Source organism: Lactuca virosa, chromosome 7, assembly GCF_052849685.1.
Source record: "Lactuca virosa cultivar CGN04683 chromosome 7, Lactuca_virosa_CGN04683_v6, whole genome shotgun sequence".
NCBI classification, from domain to species: domain Eukaryota; kingdom Viridiplantae; phylum Streptophyta; class Magnoliopsida; order Asterales; family Asteraceae; genus Lactuca; species Lactuca virosa.
The window spans coordinates 103,421,924-103,445,893 of NC_136432.1; the positions used below are offsets into that span (position 1 = coordinate 103,421,924).

At 33.5% G+C, this 23,970-nt stretch overlaps 1 protein-coding gene across 1 annotated transcript; it reads right to left on the reverse strand.

Annotated features, from left to right (window-relative positions):
• Positions 1-16,940: 16,940 nt before the first annotated feature.
• On the reverse strand, positions 16,941-19,811 carry LOC145126991 (protein FAR-RED IMPAIRED RESPONSE 1-like). Its single transcript, XM_079062249.1, has 5 exons — positions 19,174-19,811; positions 18,835-19,030; positions 18,240-18,656; positions 17,437-17,561; positions 16,941-17,319 (listed from the first exon to the last, which is right to left on the reverse strand). The coding sequence occupies exons 1-5, from the start codon at positions 19,809-19,811 to the stop codon at positions 16,941-16,943; spliced, it is 1,755 nt and encodes a 584-aa protein (XP_078918375.1).
• Positions 19,812-23,970: the final 4,159 nt, after the last annotated feature.

Sequence of the window (23,970 nt, forward strand, 5' to 3'; positions counted from 1 at the left end):
CTCGTAACCCTCCTTCGTTATTACTTTATTTACTTGAAATTTTTGTAAGAATCATCCATTATTAGTTGATATATAAATGATTTTACATCATCTCTTCATTTTTCATCTTTATTCAAAACTATTATGTCAAAATACAAACGTTACTTCACATTTCGCTTATGTTTTCCTAATATTAACTACTTACCCTTACAGAAACAACACCAACAGTGAAGAAAACATATAAACGAAAAACAAGAGCAAATCAAAAAGGTAAATAAAATATGTTTTGTTTACTTCTGAACACAAGCGAAACTAATATTCATTCGTGAATATCTATGTTATATTCACATATGAATAGAACATAACTTGTTGTCATACATACATTATTTAAATATGAATACAACAATAATGACTTATATATGTTCTATTCACATATGAATATAACAAAACATATTCATATGAGAATAAAAAAATATGAATACATATGTTTTATTCAAATATTCATTCGTGAATATGTATGTTATATTCACATGTGAATATAACATAACTTGCTGCCATACATACATTATTCAAATATGAATACAACAAGAATGACTTATATATGTTCTATTCATATATGAATATAACAAAACATATTCATATGAGAATAAAAAAATATGAATACATATGTTTTATTCAAATATTCATTCGTGAATATGTATGTTATATTCACATATGAATATAACATAACTTGCTGCCATACATACATTATTCAAATGTGAATACAACAAAAATGACTTATATATGTTCTATTCACATATGAATATAACAAAACATATTCATATGAGAATAAAAAAATATGAATACATATGTTTTAGTCAAATATTCATTCGTGAATATGTATGTTATATTCATATATGAATAGAACATGACTTGATGCCATACATACATTATTCAAATGTGAATATAACAAAACATATTCATATGAGAATAAAAAAAATATGAATACATATGTTTTATTCAAATATTCATTTGTGAATATGTATGTTATATTCACATATGAATAGAACATAACTTGCTGCCATACATACATTATTCAAATGTGAATACAACAAGAATGACTTATATATGTTCTACTCACATATGAATATAACAAAACATATTAATATGATAATAAAAAAATATGAATACATATGTGTTATTCAAATATTCATTCGTGAATATGTATGTTATATTCATATATGAATAGAACATAACTTGCTGCCATACATACATTATTCAAATGTGAATACAACAAGAATGACTGATATATGTTCTATTCACATATGAATATAACAAAACATATTCATATGAGAATAAAAAATATGAATACATATGTTTTATTCAAATATTCATTCGTGAATATGTATGTTATATTCACATATGAGTAGAACATAACTTGCTACCATATACATTATTCAAATGTCAATATAACAAAACATATTCATATGAGAATAAAAAAATATGAATACATATGTTTTATTCAAATATTCATTCGTGAATATGTATGTTATATTCACATATGAATAGAACATAACTTGCTGCCATACATACATTATTCAAATGTGAATACAACAAGAATGACTTATATATGTTCTATTCACATATGAATATAACAAAACATATTCATATGAGAATAAAAAAATATGAATACATATGTTTTATTCAAATATTCATTCGTGAATATCAAACTCATTTATCTTCTACTTACTATTGAATGAAGGTAAGAACACTAACATTTCCGATAAAGATTCACCAACAATGAGAGAAACAAGATCAATGCAGAAAAATCAAAAAGGTATAAAATACATATCATATCTTATAAATGAATATTCTATATTTATTTATGAATATAATATATTTTCTTTGTAAAATGTATTTCAAAATTATTTATCTTCTACTCACTCTTTCATGAAGGTAAGAAGATTTGTATTTTTGATAAAGACTCCACAACTATGATAGAAACAGATTTGAAGAGGAAAAATGTGAAAGGTACAAAATTCCTATCATATCTAATATATTCATATATGAATAAAATTGTATATATTAGTTATATTTTTGTAATAAATAAATAGTATTAAATCAACGAGCATATATCATATTCATATATCAGTAACTTATTCAAATATTATATGTTTTCATTTCCCAGATAAAAAGAAACAAAAGTACCAAAGAAAATAAAGCATCAAAGCAGAAAAAGTCCATCAAATAGGAAAACTCCTGAAAAACAACAACTACAAGATTCAGACTCTGATTTTGAAAGTAGTCATCCATCGAAGAAGGCAAAAAAAAGGAGTCACCAATCAAAAAAGACAAAAAAAAAACCAATGGTAAAAGAATTTTACTCAATGAAAAACAGATGTTCACCAGAGGCATTACTATCTATAATCATTGGGATGAGCAAAGAACAAAAGGAATTTGTAAGATCTGTGGGTTTTGGAGCTTTGTTAAAAATGAAAATCACAGATATACCACTAAAGCTGGGATTTTATGTTCTTCAAAAATTTAATTCTGAGAGAATGGTGATAGATATTGAAGGAAAGGAACTGAAAGTAACAGCAGAGTCTGTTCATGACATGTTGGGCATACCAATTGATGTTTCAAAATCAATTACATTATGATGACAAAATGAACTGTTTGACGATTTATCGTCCCATCCTCAAAATGCTGTTGGTTTTCCTGTTTCACTGATTTCCTAAATATACAAGTAGTTTTGAAAAAGTGTTAACAATTAAGTTGGTGAGTTCATAAGAGTTTTGTTTGAGAAAGAAACCGTTTTCCTTGTAAAAGCGACAAAGTATGTTTCCAGAAAACCCAATATTTTCTTTATTAAGTGTGGAATGAATACTTCTATGTTATGCGATAATGAACCCTAGAAGGACCCATAGATTCCTTCTATAATCGCCCAGCATATATAAGTTATATAAAATTTAAGTTAAATAAACCGTTGAATATAATGGGTCTGCCCTAGGTCCACAACCAAACAAGGAACAGGAGATGAGGCGGGCCCACCAATTCTAAGTCGATTGTGACTAGATTCTTATATAACCCTAGCATATACACTTAGCGATTATAGCTGAAGTCTAACAATTCTAGATGAAATGAAGTTTAACAGAAATATGTTTCCAAAGAAAATCCAATATTTTCCTTATAAAAGTTGTGTAGTCCTAAATCCCAGGACCGAAAATAAACAAGTATTTTTTCATACTTAAAGATATAAAAGTCATTTTAAATCGGCATAAATCCCTTTTTAATTTGAGAAAAATCCCGTAAACTTCATGTGTTATGTGTTGTCTTTAATACTAAGACCGAAAGTATACAAGTATTTTTCCATACTTAAAGTAATTCATGTTAGTTAAATTGACATAACTCGTTAATTTAAAAGTAAAACCCGTAAATCTTATGATTTGTTAATACCACATGTGAGCTATTATAACCATGCTAAGACTCAGACGGCCTCGTAATACGACGTTCTTCAGGCGTCGCAAGTTAAATGACACTTGTCACCTCAGACCTGTCGGTCTAGCTGTTGCATGCAGCTCAGGTGCGGGCTTGTCAGACCCAATATAGATCTATACACAACTATCACGCTCTCCATACAAGAGACTCTGGTTACAATTTATAGGACTTTTGACTTTGTTACTACGAAGGTAACACGAAGCGAATATCTCACAAATTTATTCATTAACAGATTTACGTGAACTGAACTGAAAACCTTTGGTAAATGAGTTTGAAATGTAAATGATACATAAACTATACCTATTATAGTTTATCCAAAACGTTTGTAATGTAAAAGAACCCCTTTTATGAAAATACATTAGTGTTATGAATCCATAAACTATTACTATTATGTAGTATATGAAAAACCCATTTGTTTTGAGAGTAAAACCTTTCTCATGTAATAAAAATCCATAAACTATGCTTATTATAGCTTATTATATGTGTTCGAAATGAATGAAGAATCTTATCATGAATGACTAAATTTCAGTTTATGATGATAAAATAACAAGAAAATACATTCAATATTTAGAACTTATTGTTATACACTTTGCTCAACATAATACAAAGTGTTATGAAAGTTATAAGCTGTTAACTAGTTTTTAACCTTTCTGCACTGTTTTAGAAAAATCATAGAAAAATCATACGAAGTCGAAAACTGAATCCGTAAATTATGAGAGTTTTTAAAATGTGTCTAGTTTATTCATAATTTTTATTATGATTTTTAGAAGTCTTTAACTTGTGTTAAAATGTTCATATTCACAGACTGGTCCGAATTCGTTTCTGAAATGATAGGCAGTTTTGTAAAAATCACCATAAATCGTAGAAAAATCGTATGGTGATGTGCAAATAGTAGTTTTAAAGGTATGAACCTGAGCTATTTTCACCTAATATAGTTTTGAAAACTAAAATGTTTAAGTTGACCAAAACAGTCCGTGAATGGAGTTAAACTTTTCTTATGAAAGCTGTTAAATGAGTTTAGTTGTGTTCTTGGTGTTTTAACTTGTATTCCCCCCTTAAAACTTAAGAAAAACATGAAAATATAGGGGTATGAACTCACCTTGAGTGATTTCAGTAGATGGATGATGGAGAAAAGAAGTGTTCAACTCAAGAACACTTAGATGATGCTTGAAGATTCGAAGATCTAACAACAAATATGACGATATTTGTGTAAGGAACTCATGATTTGAGTGAAGAAGTGTAAGGAAATCAAGTGTGGGAAGAGATTTACTTACCAATGTAGATGAAGAACTTGAAAATCAGCCTTGAAATCTCGAAATTTAGAGAGAGAAGTGAGAGAGAATGAGTTTTTGCTTCTTGGTGAAGTGTGAGTGAATAGGAGGAGAGCTAAGGGTTTTTCTACCCTTGAGTCAAAGAACTTGGCTGGAAAGAGGGGGAAAAGGACAATGAAATGACCAGGTATGGTGAAAGGACAAAGGCTGGTCATGGAGTGGGCATGGGTGGTTGCTTGTGTCATACACTAAAGCAAAGTCAACACTCCACCCAAAATATCCTACCCACTAATCTTGGATAAGATTTACACTCATAAACGTGATTAATTATGAATTTCGGGGTCTTATATGTTAAAATATAATTTTGGGTGAAAATCACGCGTTAAAATTATGTAAAACGGGCCTAAAATGAAGTTGTAGTCGAAAACCGGGCGAAAATGGTGAACCTGCGAGGCTTCTCGGTACTAGGCCGAGGTTCGGTCCCTGATGTTGCTGGGCCCGAAGGCGAACTGGGCGAAATGGAGCGAATGCGAAAGGAGGGTTCGGTCCGAGAGGACCTTCGGGTTCGGTCCTATGCGAGGTTCGGGTTCGGCTCTTCCAGCTTCGGGTTCGGTTCAAGCACTTCGGTTCTTAGCAAGTTCGGTCCCTATAGGGGACCTTCGTTCCTAAGAGGGTTCGCTTCCTAAAGGGAGGCTTCAGTCTATTAAGGCTGTTTTACCAAATATTACCCCGTTTCAAGCGGTTTTTGACCCGTTTAAGTGTCGGGATGACCCGAAAGATTATAAAAAGTTAAAAGAGATTTTGAGAGAGATTTGGGAAAGATTTCTCATACCTGGAGAGATTTGGGAGAGATTTGAGAGAGATCTCGTTTGCGACCTTTTTAAGTGTTTGGCTTCGTAACGCAAGGTTTGTACATCTTGTTAAGTCTCGTTATGAATGTTATACACTCTCGAGGGGTATGGAATAATGTTTTATCGAGTAGTTTCATCACTTGCCCTGATTAGGGTTTAGAATTTCCGAACACGTGAAAACTCTAAGTGATACTTTGTATTAAGATTGCGAGTTGTTCAATAAGAAACATAATGGAAACCCTAATATACAAGGGTTAGATGAGTTGACCGGTTTGACTTGTTGACTGTAATTGACTTTGACTTGGCCAAAATTGACGGTTGTCACATCATCCCCCCGTTAGAAAGAATTTCGTCCCGAAATTAGTGTTTCGACTGGGACTTCAAGAATTTGGAGGAAAGATGGGGGAAACTTTTCGTAGTACAAGAAATTGATATGGCGGGGACCAATCCACCTGATGTTAAATGACGACCTTGGAATTTCTTATTGTAACATGAGCTGAGTCGATTTAAAAGGAGTTTATTTTTTTGGAATGATAAAGTATTATATGTGTGCCTTTATGCTCCCTGCTTCATCCCTTATTATTATCATTGCGAATACTTCAACAATTTGTGATGAAATTTACATTATAAGTCCTACCAGATCTTTTATAATCGCTTGGTGTAAACTAGTCATATATCATTAAAATTGCAAGGGCATCCGAATGAGTGACTTCGCCTTAAGCCCACAACCAAACAAGGAACAGGAAATAAGGCGGAATTACACATTCTACGTCCATAGAATCTTAATGATATATGGCCATAATGTTTACACTAGCCATCATAGATTCACTAGTAAAAACTCTGTGTTTTTATATAGAAGATAAGACTTATTCGGGTTTTGCTATGTTCTCGAGATGCTTCCAGCCTTTCTCGAACTTGTACTAAGTCATAAGTGATAACTTCTCCTCGGAGCGCTGCATAGGGTCTGCTTTAGTGTTTCTCGTTTGATTAGATCGGTAGGGAACATATGGGTTCGGTTTACACGGCTAAACTTATTCGGATGATGGAACGTTCACTCGCTCTCCTGGGTAGCCTTGACCCGAAGTTCATGGTAGGACTCGTACCTGGTCCATCTATCATTAACTTGCGCATATAGGTCGTATGTCCTTAAGGTTGGCAAGACAGTTGGATGGGTGACTCTGCCCTAAGTCCACAACCAGACAAGAAACAGGAAGTAGCGCGAAAACACACATCCAATGTCCGTAGAATCTTAATTATACATTATCCTCGCGTATATACTTAGTAGTGATAGACTAACCGTATTCGTCCCCAGCTTCTGTGCTTGAACTTTATCTGATGCGTGAAGGGTCTCCTGGAAATACTTGTGGTAAGGTTTCAGAAGGTATAATACTCCTCTGGTGAGTGTTTTGGGGTTTCACAGCGAGAGATGACCCGGAAGTCCGTGCTGGATGTGTTTATGGGAGACGAAGGTTTCGATATTCGGTGGGTTAGGTGAAGGGTCCTTTCGTAGCCGTTAAATCGGGAAGGTAAGGACTATACCAATCGAAATTGAATGATGACAACAGTATCTTTTCAGGTGAAACATGTGTTAAGCTGTGTTCGTAAGAAGTGCTTATTAGGGTGATAGAGTATCTTGTGTTTCCTTTCAGTGTGTTCCGTTTTGTTCGATGTTATTATTACTGCAGATGATTCATACCATAGCGTCTAGCACTGGTAGTGAGTGTGTTCTGATAGCTAGCAATGATACTTGATATCATGATCCCTGACAGGTCACTCTATGATCGAGCGGTATATGTAAGTCGCATGTAATTTGATATTGGTGGAATCGTCGAGTGGGTGGCTCTACCCTAATCCCACTGCTAGACATGGAACAGAAGTCAAGACAGAATTATTCGCTTTAAGTCTTTAGTATTTTGATTATAATTAACCCCGATGTATGCACAAAGTCATCACAGCTTACAGGTAATGATTCTAAGGTCATATATGAGTGTCTTTGATTTGATTTGTACGAGAGAGTATTTTAACTACTTTTTGAAAGACGGTAATTTTAGCAAGCATACCAAATTCATTACAAACATATGGTACTTAAACGTTTTTGTCGTTGGAAACATTACAAAAGTCCTAATAGGGTTTCCTTGTTGCTCCTGCTGGTTTGTTCGTCACACTCCTCCTGCTCCCCCGTCATTCTTCTTAGTTGGACATTCTCTCTTGAAGTGTCCCATTTCACCGCATAGGTAGCATCCTGGGCCTACGCTGGTGTTGGTGGTTGAAGCGAGGTGTTGGGTCTGGTTTCTGCAGAAGCGGACAGTATGTCCGTTCTCGTTGCAGTTTTTACAGTGCATCACCCGGCAAGCCCCATTGTGATGGAAGTTACACTTGTTACATTTTGGGAGTGCTCCCTTATATGGTCTGGCCGGTGCCTGGGTGACAGACCTCGTGGCTAGTGCCGAGGCATGTGTCGTGACTGGTGTTGTAATGGCAGGGGCAGCCACAGACTGTTGTCTTCTAGCAAATTTTTGAGGTAGGTTACACTCCTTTTCGTTCCAAAACTCTCGTTTCTTGTTCGTAGGTTTGTGGCCTGAGGCGCCTTCATTGGCAGACACCCGCCGGTGTTCCTAATTGTTACAACAATGTGTATTGTCGGTACCGCTTCCATCTATGCTTGCGTTGTTAGCATTGAGTTGCGCCATGACGGCTGTCACGGCTGCCGTGGCTGCAGCTTGAAAGGTAACAGGATCTATCTGTAGGATTGCTGACTTGCTTGTCGGCTGGTTACCTTCTTGTGAAGACATAATCCTGTTGCATGAGGAGAAACGATGTCGTGAGTGGGGATGATTATCTCTAGTTATATCCTTACCATTTATATACACATATATAAATTTCTCACTCTACTGAACTATTCTAGGTGTTTCTGCTAACGTCCCTAAGACGGAGTTATGGTAGTGGGTAGAAGTAGGTTTCATACGGGCGTTAAGCTTTACTCATCTTGGGATCATGTTTGTCCAAACACACCTGGCTGAGAAGTTTTGATGGGATCCGGTGCATTAGTGCTGGTATGTTCGCACTCTCATAGGTCTACGAAAAAGGCACCTTTCAACTATGAGGCTTAAAAAGGTGAGATGATAGTGAGTCTTGAATAAGGGTTTATACGTCGGGAGTTATTTATCTTAGTTCTGAGTGTATCGTGTTCCGGTTGTGTTATGGTGTTCTGAAAACGGTTCATAACGAGAGTCTATATATGATAAACTTAGGAATTTTAGTAGTATTGTTCACAATGAAATAATACGCATGTCCCTTTTATTTGTATGATTTTAGCATATTTAGTTTTTAGAGGAAGGTTTTGAGCCTGATGCAGGTCCACACCACATCATAGCAAGAAAAGTTTGGACCGCAAATAAATCTCTCGACTAGTGTAATCACTAACTCGTGGGGTCAAAACTACACATGGAGGGGAGTAACACCAACGCATACTCATAGACCTAATCTACAAGGTCTTGTGAGTAAAATGAACTCTGCATACGATAATACGTCCCCAAATGGTGATTTGTTGTTGCTGATGGCGACTCCATTCCTCGGTCAATGCTGCCCAACGAGGCACAGGCTCGATGGAGTCGAGATGGTTCGCGAGAGCCCAGGCTATGTGAGGAGAGTTGTCGACCTATGGCTCCACCTCCGACTCTTTTCCTCATCACTCACTAACTCTCCGGGTTCGGAAAGTAGGGGTCTCCTGATATGTAAGATCTTGTCGTGATGTCCGTGCGAGAATAGGGGTGGAAGAGATAATTAATAGACGTCTAATCCAATAATTACTTATAGGGGGTGATCCTTATCAGTCATGTCTATAATCACATAGTGCATACCAGTTATACATAATCTGAGATAGAATAGACCTTCGAATAAATGACTCTACTCTAAGTCCACAACCAAACAAGGAACATGAAGTAGAGCAATAGTCATAGATTCTGAGTCTATAATATATTTAATTATATATAACCTTAGCGTATGCACTTAGTCATTATAGACCTACAAATAGGGGTCTTTAGTTTTCACATAAGTTGGTTATAGTATCACAAAATACTCCTATAGTATTTTAATGTTTGACTTATGCTTTTCAATGTTTGTTTGTAGATAGAATTGGTAAGTTTTTAGACTTGTTGCAACACCACAACCATTCCCGGGCATATGCTAATCACTTCTGGGTTAGACATAGTTGATCAGGCTATGTCATTCCCAGACCTGACTATGCATCCCCAAGCCTACTTGTGTCATTCAACAATCATTACTTTTGTTTTGTTCTAGTATGATGCTGTCCTTAGTATGTATGCATGCATGTATACTTTTAACATGAAACTTATTTATTTCTAAAAGTATAGTTATTTGAAAATGATAAATCAGAGACCTTAGTCCCAATGCATTTATAGTTTGTATATCTTATGTGGTTCGATATACTTAGTTCACTATAAACAAGGCTCTGATACCAATCTGTCACACCCCCAAACAAAGGATGGCGGAAACGTCCCGGGGTGGAGGACTTCATGTAAAGTATCACAACAACGAGTATAATAGTGCTCAAAGTAAATACAACCATCATAAATATAATTGAAAAGGTTATACCATAGAATAAGTTTACATGTTTCAAAATCAATTACATTATGATGACAAAATGAACTGTTTGACGATTTATCGTCCCATCCTCAAAATGCTGTTGGTTTTCCTGTTTCACTGATTTCCTAAATATACAAGTAGTTTTGAAAAAGTGTTAACAATTAAGTTGGTGAGTTCATAAGAGTTTTGTTTGAGAAAGAAACCGTTTTCCTTGTAAAAGCGACAAAGTATGTTTCCAGAAAACCCAATATTTTCTTTATTAAGTGTGGAATGAATACTTCTATGTTATGCGATAATGAACCCTAGAAGGACCCATAGATTCCTTCTATAATCGCCCAGCATATATAAGTTATATAAAATTTAAGTTAAATAAACCGTTGAATATAATGGGTCTGTCCTAGCTCCATAACCAAACAAGGAACAGGAGATGAGGCGGGCCCACCAATTCTAAGTCGATTGTGACTAGATTCTTATATAACCCTAGCATATACACTTAGCGATTATAGCTGAAGTCTAACAATTCTAGATGAAATGAAGTTTAACAGAAATATGTTTCCAAAGAAAATCCAATATTTTCCTTATAAAAGTTGTGTAGTCCTAAATCCCAGGACCGAAAATAAACAAGTATTTTTTCATACTTAAAGATATAAAAGTCATTTTAAATCGGCATAAAACCCTTTTTGATTTGAGAAAAATCTCGTAAACTTTATGTGTTATGTGTTGTCTTTAATCCTAAGACCGAAAGTATACAAGTATTTTTCCATACTTAAAGTAATTCATGTGAGTTAAATTGACATAACTCGTTAATTTAAAAGTAAAACCCGTAAATCTTATGATTTGTTAATACCATATGTGAGCTATTATAACCATGCTAAGACTCAGACGGCCTCGTAATACGACGTTCTTCAGGCGTCGCAAGTTAAATGACACTTGTCACCTCAGACCTGTCGGTCTAGCTATTGCATGCAGCTCAGGTGCGGGCTTGCCAGACCCAATATAGATCTATACACAACTATCACGCTCTCCCTACAAGAGACTCTGGTTACAATTTACAGGACTTCTGACTTTGTTACTACGAAGGTAACACGAAGCGAATATCTCACAAATTTATTCATTAACAGATTTACGTGAACTGAACTGAAAACCTTTGGTAAATGAGTTTGAAATGTAAATGATACATAAACTATACCTATTATAGTTTATCCAAAACGTTTGTAATGTAAAAGAACCCCTTTTATGAAAATACATTAGTGCTATGAATCCATAAACTATTACTATTATGTAGTATATGAAAAACCCATTTGTTTTGAGAGTAAAACCTTTCTCATGTAATAAAAATCCATAAACTATGCTTATTATAGCTTATTATATGTGTTCGAAATAAATGAAGAATCTTATCATGAATGACTAAATTTCAGTTTATTATGATAAACTAACAAGAAAATAAATTCAATATTTAGAACTTATTGTTATACACTTTGCTCAACATAATACAAAGTGTTATGAAAGTTATAAGCTGTTAACTAGTTTTTAACCTTTCTGCACTGTTTTAGAAAAATCATAGAAAAATCACACGAAGTCTACAACTGAATCCATAAATTCTGAGAGTTCTTAAAATGTGTCTAGTTTATTCATAATTTTTATTATGATTTTTAGAAGTCTTTAACTTGTGTTAAAATGTTCATATTCAAAGACTGGTCCGAATTCATTTCTGAAATGATAGTCAGTTTTGTAAAAATCACCATAAATCGTAGAAAAATCATATGGTGATGTGCAAATAGTAATTTTAAAGGTATGAACCTAAACTATTTGCAACTAATACAGTTTTGAAAACTAAAATGTTTAAGTTGACCAAAACAGTCCGTGAATGGAGTTAAACTTTTCTGATGAAAGCTGTTAAATGAGTTTATTTGTGTTCTTGGTGTTTTAACTTGTATTCCCCCCCCCCCCCTTAAAACTTAAGAAAAACATGAAAAGATAGGGGTATGAACTCACCTTGAGTGATTTCAGTAGATGGATGATGGAGAAAAGAAGTGTTCAACTCAAGAACACTGAGATGATGCTTGAAGATTCGAAGATCTAACAACAAATATGACGATATTTGTGTAAGGAACTCATGATTTGAGTGAAGAAGTGTAAGGAAATCAAGTGTGGGAAGAGATTTACTTACCAAGGTAGATGAAGAACTTGAAAATCAGCCATGAAATCTCAAAATTTAGAGAGAGAAGTGAGAGAGAATGAGTTTTTGCTTCTTGGTGAAGTGTGAGTGAATGGGAGGAGAGATAAGGGTTTTTCTACCCTTGAGTCAAAGTACATGGCTGGAAAGAGGGGGAAAAGGACAATGAAATGACCAGGTATGGTGGAAGGACAAAGGCTGGTCATGGAGTGGGCATGGGTGGTTGCTTGTGTCATACACTAAAGCAAAGTCAACACTCCACCCAAAATATCCTACCCACTAATCTTGGCTAAGATTTACACTCATAAACGTGATTAATTATGAATTTAGGGGTCTTATATGTTAAAATATAATTTTGGGTGAAAATCCCGCGTTAAAATTATGTAAAACGGGCCTAAAATGAAGTTGTAGTCGAAAACCGGGTGAAAATGGCGAACCTGCGAGGCTTCTCGGTACTAGGCCGAGCTTCGGTCCCTGATGCTGCTGGGCCCGAAGGCGAACTGGACGAAATGGAGCGAATGCGAAAGGAGGGTTCGGTCCAAGAGGACCTTCGGGTTCGGTCCTATGCGAGGTTCGGGTTCGGCTCTTCCAGCTTCGGGTTCGGTTCAAGCACTTCGGTTCTTAGCAAGTTCGGTCCCTATAGGGGACCTTTGGTCCTAAGAGGGTTCGCTTCCTAAAGGGAGGCTTCGGTCTATTAAGGCTGTTTTACCAAATATTACCCCGTTTCAAGCGGTTTTTGACCCGTTTAAGTGTCGGGATGACCCGAAAGATTATAAAAAGTTAAAAGAGATTTTGAGAGAGATTTGGGAGAGATTTCTCATACCTGGAGAGATTTGGGAGAGATTTGAGAGATATCTCGTTTGCGACCTTTTTAAGTGTTTGGCTTCGTAACGCAAGGTTTGTACATCTTGTTAAGTCTCGTTATGAATGTTATACACTCTCGAGGGGTATGGAATAATGTTTTATCGAGTAGTTTCATCACTTGCCCTGATTAGGGTTTAGAATTTCCGAACACATGAAAACTCTAAGTGATACTTTGTATTAAGATTGTGAGTTGTTCAATAAGAAACATAATGGAAACCCTAATATACAAGGGTTAGATGAGTTGACCGGTTTGACTTGTTGACTTTAGTTGACTTTGACTTGGCCAAAATTGACGGTGGTCACAATAATGAAGAAACAAATAATCATGAAGAGACTATTCAACAAACTGAAAATGAAAATTTGTTGGATAAAGTTGTTGTCAACATTGTGGACAATGTCCTTGGAATTGGAATTTCAAGTTTAAATAGTCAAGAAGATGAAATCTGGAATCACCCTGAAATGAAAACTATTTTCGATAATATTGATATAGGTAAATTTTGTCTTACTTTTATTTTAAAAAAATATATAAAAATATTAATACACAATAACAATTTTGCTTATTAAATTTTGACCAGGGTCACCAATGAGTACAGGTAAAACTAATACTCTTGCAGAAAAGGAAAAATCAGAAGGTGTACATGAACAAGGAACAAAAGTTGAAAAAACAAAGGGAGATGATACAGGTAAATGAATGATTTAAAATATATTACAATGTTTATATTGATTTTTTTAATAACATTGTTTATTCATAAGTGAATAATACACTATATAAATGAATAAAAAATAAAAAATATTCATATATGATGTATATGTTTCAGGCAAGGAAAACTCTGAAGATAGAAATAAAGGAGGAACAGAAGCTAAGAACACGAAAGATGGAGGTGAAGATAAACATACAGAAACTGAGAAAGGAAATGCAGAAGATAAAGGTAAATAGTTGAATCACTAATAAATGAATATAATAAGTTTTATTATTCACAAATAAATAACGCAATATAAAAAAAAAATTAATATTTCTTATTCATAAATAATGATATGCATTACTTATTCATAAATGAATACATTACTTATTCACATATGAATTACTTAATCAAAGTTCTTTATCTTTTAGGAAAGAAAAAGTCAGAAAATGAAAACAAGAATGGAGAAAAAGCTGACAAGACAAAAGGAAATAAAGGAGGTAACAATTTGGATAAACATTTCAAAATATAAACTCAAATATTATAATTAACTTACAACTATTTATATGATAAATCTCCTGGCATGCAGATACTCATCCAAGCTTTAGTCTAGGTCTCAGTCAAGATTCAGATCAAACTTCAAGTAAAAAATCTAATGAATCTTCACCAAAAAAACCACTTACAAAGAAACAAATCAAAGACGACCATCAGAAGGTTGTTATCAGATTAGCAAAGAAAAATGTTCTTAATCCAAATCCAATCTCTATATCAATTCCTACAGAAGTAGGACCATCAAAGCATGATCTGGATCAACCAAGAGAGAAGAAGCTTGTTGATGCTTTCAAATCACCTTTCAAATGCAGAATAACAGACACAAAACCCAAACTGACACATCAGGAGAGTATTGTCTGTGAATGGTTGTTCAACTTACAAGGCAATACATCGTAAGTAACTTTATTTTATATACATTCATATATGATTATTATATAGATAATAATCTATGACATTTTGATTATATATTTGCAGAGATGTGGTTGTCCAGACAAAATATGGTCAGATAACAGAAAGAGCAGTTATGGAAAGTCTATATGCAAACACAGAGATTTTTGGAGAAGTTTTAGACACTTGGTCTGATTTACTTAACCACCAAGAACTAGAAAGGGATTTTGAAAATTCACCATACAGACTCTTCTTGAAAGTTGGAGTTTCTGTAAGTTTATGTTCCAACCTTAATTCCTTCCTTATTGATAAATGAATACACCAATATGATGTATTCATTTATGAATATTATATTTTTTACAGCTAAAATTCACATATGATTATACAAATATGATGTATTCTTTAACATAATTATATATATTCAACTGGAATTCACATATGATTATATAGGTTACAGACTGCTTATCTAACTTCAACATTGTCTGATGAAAGAAAGTATGAAAAATTCAAGGAGAACTTTCATGACAGTACCAATGGGTACAAAAAAAGCTTGAACATAAAAGATATTGACATGGTATGTTAATTAAAGTTGTTTTTTTATATATATTTTATCAACAAAATACTTACCATTATATACATAAAAGCAGGTATTCTTTCCAGTTGTTAGAAGTGCTCACATTTTTGTGATTGTCTTCAACTTAAAGAAACCATCAATTGAAATTCTAGACAATAGTGCAGTTGAGGGGGATTATGAAGGGAAATACGGAGTAATATTGAAACCTTTGGTGTGTACCCAATTCACAACAACATAAAAGAACCAAATTATTACATATATAACTTTTATTTTATTTAATGATCAGAAAAATTTGTTTGTGAGATACTTTAAAGAAATAAACCATCCAAGAGCAAATGCAATCTCAAAAGAAAGTATCAAACCCCAACGACTTCAAATGTCATGGAGAACAGTTAAAAACAAAGTTGATTGTGGGGTCTTTGCAATGAGACATATGGAGACCTATATGGGACAACCAGTCTCAAAGTGGAAACCAGGTCTTCATAAAGAAAGTGCAGTTCAACAAACTACTTTAGAGAAGCTCAGGCAAAGATATGCACACATAATGCTAACTTCTGAAATTAACATGTTGAAGGCTAAGGTGTTGGATCTTACTGAAAAATATCAAAAAGTTGAATTCAAAGTGTGTACTAATCATGCATACAAGGCTATGCAAACAATTCAAAAAAGGTTAAAAGAATATTGATGATTGCTTGTGAAGATGAAAGAATGTTGAAGTGTGATGCTATAGAACAGTTTGTGTTGAAGATGAATGGATTTGAAGTACATGTATGATGATTCTGCGAAACAAGTTTTAAATGGTTTGTTAAATGTTATTGAACATCGTTTTAATATTTTGTGAAATGCTTATGAACAGCCTTTATTATCTTGTGTTGAATGATTATGTAATAGAAACAACTTCGCTTATTCCTGTCAGTTTTTTATATTTAAATATTTTCAAAGTTTATTTATGTTTATTCATAAATGAATACGAATATGATATATTCATTTATGATTAAATTAGGAGTAATATGTCAGTATAACAAAGTTCATATATGAATATAACAAATTTCAAATATGAAAATAACTAACTTATTAGTAGAAACAAGTTTGCTTATTTATGTCATTTTTTTATATTCAAATATTTTCAAACTTTATTTTTATTTATTAATAAATGAATACGAATATGATATATTCATTTATGAATAAGTTCAAAGTAATATGTTAGTATAACAAAGTTCAGATATTAACATAAAAAAGTTCAGATATGAATATTACTTATTTATTAGTATAACAAATTTCACATATTTGTATTCATTTATAAATAATTTACAATATCAATATAACTTATTTTATAGTAATTTACAAAACAAATATCAACATATCAATTTACCATATCAATATAAATGTGTATTATTCATACATGAATATTATTGTTTATTGTTTTTATCTGCATATATTCATAAATGAATAAAACCAAAAAACATAAAAAAAAAAAAAAAAAAAAAAAAAAAAAAAAAAAAACTAAAAAAAACTAAAAAATCCCTAACTGTCTTTTGCTGATTTAACGGCTCCAACTCTTTCTGGACAAGTACGTAAATTGTGTGGAACTCGTTTTCCACATCCTGAACACATTCTATGTACTTTTTTAGAATTTTCATATGCTACTTCACATGCACTTGGAATTCTTTTCTTGATTCCAGAACCTTTATTGCTTTGAACTTCAGGAACATGAATATTAATCTCTTCTGGAATAGGAATAGTAACACCCAAAAGCTTGCATACGACTTCACCATCTGTCTTGCTTTTCAATCCAGGAGAAATATAATCACTCTCAGATTCCTTCAACAACATTTGTTGTTTCTCAGCAAACAAAGGCAATCTCTTTTTGTCATCTCTTACAATATCCAAACATGATTCAAAACTATAATATGAATCATTGACTAGCTTTACATTCTCACAATCACCTGAATCGGATTAAACAGAACTAAAACGATAATTTCTTGATATCACATCCTTTCTCCATCTCTTCAAAATGTACCTTTCAGGAATTTCTTTAACACCACATCTCATCATTATTGTAAAAGCATGTCTGCATAAAACACTCATACGCTTAAAATGTTCACAATTGCAATTTATTTCTTTCTCTTCAGCTTTTATTTCAACCTGATACAAAAACAAAATTTACACATTTACATTCATATAAGAATACTCATATCAACACTCATATATTCATATATTCATATAATATTCATATATTCATATATGAATATTGATATTCATAGAGTAAATTACTGAAATCGTCCCTGTGGTTTGGTCAAAATTGTACGTTTGGTCCTTAACTTTTTTTTTGCACTCGGATCGTCCCTGTGGTTTGATTTTGTTGCATTTTTCGTCCCTGTGGTTTGATTTTGTTGCATTTTTCGTCCCTTACATACATAAAGTTAGGGACCAAACATGCAACTTTTACCAAACCATAGGGACGAAAAACACAACAAAATCAAACCACAGGGACGACCCGAGTGCAAAAAAAAAGTTAGGGACCAAACGTGCAATTTTGACCAAACCACAGGGACGATTTCAGTAATTTACTCGTATTCATATATGAATATTGATATTCATATATGAATATTCTCATATTTATATATGAATATTATTACATTTTTCATAAAAAAAAACTAGTAAAATTACCTTAAATTCATTTTTAAAATCACTTTTACTGTTGTTGTGCTGCACAATGTACACTTCCCAACCATCTTCAATACCGACATATGAGTATGTACAGAAAAAACATGCTTTATATATTTCTTTTTGCACCTCAAAAAATAATATACTTGTATAAACCTTTGATGCTTGCAGTTCTATTTCTCGAGGTGTTTGCATTTTATATGATGCTTTCTTTGATGCCTTATCAAGCTCTCGTTGAGTATTCCTTTGCTTTTGAATGACAGTGTCGTAATTCATCATGAAATTCAAAAGTAAGTTCCCACTTTCTGAGTATGTATTAAAGAATGAATTCATACTCTCTGACCTCGATGTAGTCTTCATCAAACCACACATTGGAATATCACTAAAATATCCAGGTATCCATGAATCATGTATTGTAAACATGTCTTTAAACCATCTTGTGTCTTCAAGATTGAATTCCTTCATAAGCAAACCCCACTTCACCTCAAAAACATCAGGTTTCATATTAATGTCCCAAACAAGCTTCGAAAACCTTTTTCTAAAGTATGCGTTCGTAAATAAATCATCTGATATCTGTATTAAAACAAAAATATTCATAAATGAATCAATAATAATAAGTAAAATAACAATCAATATTCATAAATGAATATACTAATAAGTAATATATTTGAAATATATTAAAATAATACCTTTTTTTCAACTTTTTCATTATATGCCACATACATAATCGGTGCTTTGAATTACGAAACACATTCTCAACAGCTTGTTTTATTGCAGCATCTTGATCGGTTAAAACAAGTGTTGGTTCTTTCCCATGAGTTTTAAGAAATGCTTTAAGCAACCAAGAGTAAGACTCAATGCTTTCATTGCTTAGCAACCCAGATCCAACACTAACCGATTTTTTATGATGGTCAATAGTAGTAAAAGGAACAAAAACCATTCGATACCTAACACACAAAAAAATTGTTCATTAAAGTCAATTTTTGATGTATTAATAAGTGAATATAAAAATATTCATATATATGAATAAGCTATAAACAAAAGTAGATAAAATAACTTACTTGTTTGTTAAAAAAAAGTCGCATCAAACGAGATAACATCACCAAATTCAGCATAATATGCCTTCTCCATTTCATCAGCCCAAAACATACAGTCCAAAACATCATCTTGACAATTAAACTCAAATGAGTAATTTAGATAGTGAGCTCGACGGTCATTCATTGTGTTTACTATCATTTGGGCATCTTTATAACCTATAACCCTGTTGATATCTCTCCTTAAATTTTTATAGTCAACTACTTTGGGCTTTACAAACTCATACCCACCTCTCAAACGTGCCCTCAACTTATGAGCCATAGTTGGACCTATTTTTGATGTGGAAGCACGCACAATAAACTCTTTTTCTGAATATGACATTTGTCTCACTTTTTTTAAATCGCTTCTCTTCTCAAGTGGATGGTTGTGAAGTTCATCAAACTGAAAAACTTTATAATCTGGAGTTCCATACACAGATTCAAATATAATCTTTGCTTGACAACCAATAGCTCTTGAATTTGAATTTCGTTTCCTCCTAACACCACTTGTACCTAATATGTCACAAGATTTCTTTTTCTGTTTACCACCACGATTACATATAACATGTTTCTTCTTTATAATCTTGTTATCAAACCTGGACTGTGTGCTCAGTCTAACATCAAAACCACCAATTTCAGCATACTTAGAATACATTTTGATAGCCAACTTTAATGATTTGAAGATTAAACCCTTAAATGGAATAAGTTGAACAGGTACATCTGGCTTATAGACATGTTCTCCAATTATATCATCACAATATTACGCATCATGTATTGAACTTGAAGATTCACCACCTAAAATAATAATGCATGAATAAAACAATAATATATATGAATACATGAAACTCATATAAATAAAACAAAAAACATTCATATATGAATACAACATTCATATATGAATACATAAAATTCATGAGGATTCAAAATATATAAAATAAAACATAACTTATTCATATATGAATAAAACGAAAAAAATAATAAATTCGAAATTACAATTATCACACGTTTATTCATATATGAATAAGACAACAATTTATTCATATTAACATATTCATATGTAAATAAATGATAATCAACAAAATTAAAAACAACAAAATAATTCAATAACTGATACGTTCAAAATATGAGTTCTCAACATCTTCTTATTCACTCTCGCTCATAGAAGAATACAAATCACCATCAATAACACTAGAATTCGACATAATACACCAAATGATCTATATAAATAAACAAAAACAATCTTAATATCGAATATATCTCACAAAAAAAGTCGTAAAGATGAAAACCTGGTTAATTTCGAATATATCTCACCTCAACGTACAGAATATCTGAAAGAAACTTAAATCATATATGATCAGATGATGTAATTAAGCAATCTCTCTCAGTACAGAGCGTAAAAACTACAACGATATATCCGATTAAAAATTAAATCAACTCCGATTGGAAATAAATATCTCAAACTACTTAACAAAAATCCGATGAAATAACTCAAATACATATTCGAAACTTGATAATCTTGATAATGAACTCCGATGAAACAACTCCAAAACGAAGATAATAAGCGTAATTCCAAACAAATTATAAAAAGCAATAATCTTGATAATGAACTCCGATCTATCCGATTCAAACGATATACATACCTGATCAAATCGGAAACTGAATACGAAGTAGAAAACTGAAACACAGATGCGAAACTTCACGATTAATGGAATGAATACGTATAATTGCTAACGAGCTATATAAAGAAAATAATCTTGATAATGAATTCCTCATATCCGATTCAAACGAGCTAAAGATATCATCAAATTGGAAACTGATAACAACGAACAGTAAGTTCTATGTAAAAAAGTTGTTAATTTACAAAGATACCCTTAATGAAAATGGACACGCGCATTTTTTTTAATTTGAACATGTTAGATAAATGATTGGCTGAGAATGTTTCCCCCATTCTCAACTTTTTTATTTTCTCAATTGAACTTACCTATATATATATATATATATATATATATATATATATATATATATATATATATATATATATATATATATATATATATATATATATATATTGGCTAACGCACCATACTGCTTTGAAGAAACAGCATTAACAAGAAGTTCGACGCCTATTTTTACTCCAGGGTTAACAAAATCATCTAAAGAAGTATTTTCTCCGGTTTCCCATTCCCCTTGGTGGCTTTCAACAAATATTCAACGGTATCGAGATGCATATTGTCAAAAGCTTTATCCAAAGGTGTTTCACATTTATTGTCTTCTGTTACCAACAACTCTCTGTTTCTTATAATCAAGAACTTTGCTGCTTCTGTGTTGCCGACTATTGCAGCAATGTGAAGGGCTGTGCTTCCATTCTTATTTTTCATTTCAAGTAAATGTTCAACTTTGATTAACCGTAACATTTCACTGACCATACGGTTCTTACCTATTCCGACAGCTATATGAAGTGGCATGTTACCATCACTGTTGATTTCTTGTGTTAGTACGTGTTTATTGCCAAATAGTATTACGTGCAGATCCCACACACTCCCGTCCATAATAACTTCGCATAACTGCTTCTTGATCTTTTCATCACCTTTGGTTTCTGTTCCTTCACCTTTTATATTTGTTATTGTTGGAATTCTCTCTTGGCCATTTCCATTTTCCTCAACTGGAACCACGTCGTCTTGAGTTTCTGTTTCTTTTGTTACTGTTTTTGTTGGAACCTCATCCTTGTCTTCAGTTTGCTTTTCTTCTGAAACCACATCTATGCCTTCTGCTTCTTTTTCTTTGGGAACTGCATCTTTGTCTTTACTTGCTTCTAGTTTCGTTCGAGCTGAATCTGCACATCCTTCTGAGATTGTGATTAAATGAGGAAATCAGTGTGTAACGATAGCAAACTTTTGTATTCATCTTCACAAAGGTTTATAAACGTATGCATTTATCTGGAGCAGACAAATTTTATTAGTGTCTAGATATTAGAAAAAAAAATTTGAAATTTTTCGCACTGCGTCTGAAAAAATAGGTGTTGCCGGTGCTACGGGCACCATAGTAAATCCTGTATGATCCTTAAATCTGATAACTAGCTTGGAATATGTTGTCTAAGCTTTAGCTGGACAGTATGGTTATAATCTTATAGAACTGATCCAACAAAAGTCCATTGAGATATTAATATAGACACAAACATTTGAATCTACTTATACAAATGCATACAATTACAATCACACAGATGACGATTGTTGCTCCCAAAATGGCCTATAAAAATCCAAAATTTATGGACATGTATGTACTTCATCCAACTATGTCAAAAATGGTTATAAATAGGGTTAAACTCCATGCATGGACTCAAAGTTGTTAAATTCATCAGATCTGGAGCATCAAACCACCTTGGGATCCCAATGATCAATAAATTTGCAAACATTATTGAATCCATCCACTCCAAACACTAAAGAATAAACATCTGTCCTGACGACATCTATTCCAACGACAGTTGTCGTCGGTAAAAATTTTGTTGGGCCGACGACATCTCGTCGGTATAGTGTTATGTTTACTTTGACCAAATAGCATTGACCTGGGACTATATTCCAACGACTTGTCGTCTCCATAGGTGCAGCGGGAATGAAAAACATTTTGGCGGTAGACTGAAAACCTATGCCGACGACATGTCGTCGGTGTAGGTTATGAATTTTTAAATTTTGATTTATTTATTTTCCTTGGTGCAAGAATTACTAACGATGTCATTTGGTGGAGAGCTATCCCGACGACATGTCGTCGGTATATGTTACGAATTTTTTGATTTTGATTTATTTATTTTCCTTGGTGCAAGAACTAATAATGATATCGTTTGGTGGAGAGCTATCCCGACGACATGTCGTTGCGATAAAAAATGGTGATCCGTGTGACAGCTCTATACCGACGACATTTCGTCGGTATAGGTTGTCCCGAAGACATGTCGTCGGCATAGCTGAAACATCCCAAAAATACGGTCCGAAATTTCGTTTTAAATCATTAATAAAAACCATAATTATCAAACATTTCATTCATAAACAAAATCGTTATATCAAATCAGAGTATCATCTCAAAACATAATCTTTTAATCAGAGTAAACATCCCAGGCTAAAACTTCTTGGTGTGTGCCATGTAGTCATCCCGAGCTCCTCCCTCCGCTACCAGAAGTACCTGAAACCAAAACTGAAAACTGTAAGCACGAAGCTTAGTGAGTTCCCCATACTACCACATACCATACACATAATCACGTACTGCAAACATTGGGCCTAGCCCGCCACATCGGCCCATCGGGCCCCGCCCGACATTGGACGAATCTGGCATCAGGCCCCGCCTGGCATCGAGCCCCGCTCCGTATACATATCTGTTTCTACTAGGTCCCTCCTGTCTCCGGGCCCCGCCCGCTTCAGACATAAGATAATAACATATAATCAAACTAATACATAACGAACAATCGATATACTATAACTGCTAGTCTCAAGGGCCTGCCTATCTTGGGCCGCGCCCCTACTCTGCTACTATTGAGATATGGAACCTCGTCCACACTCAACTAGTGATGAGATATGGTCCCCCGCCCACACTCATCTCTCTACCAGGCACATACAAGTATCAAAAAGACAGCAAGTATCACTAAACATACACTACTGCCTCGGGTACCACCCGGCATCGGACCGAAATCCAAAACATATAAACTACATCGGGCTAACCCCGACATTAGATCTAAATCCGGTATACACTAACATACATAAACGGGCTGGCATTGGTGCCTTAGACCCGTTCCTACTGGAGAAAACTCGCCTCGCAAGCTGACTATAGAA

Coding starts and splice junctions, on each gene's coding strand:
- LOC145126991 (XM_079062249.1), bottom strand. CDS start 19,811: ATGTATTCTAAGTATGCTGAAATTGGTGGTTTTGATGTTAGACTGAGC. Junction 17,562..18,239: donor TAGAACTGCAAGCATCAAAG/GTTTATACAAGT, acceptor TTTTTGTATCAG/GTTGAAATAAAAGCTGAAGA. Junction 17,320..17,436: donor GTTAAAGAAATTCCTGAAAG/GTACATTTTGAA, acceptor TTCATATTATAG/TTTTGAATCATGTTTGGATA.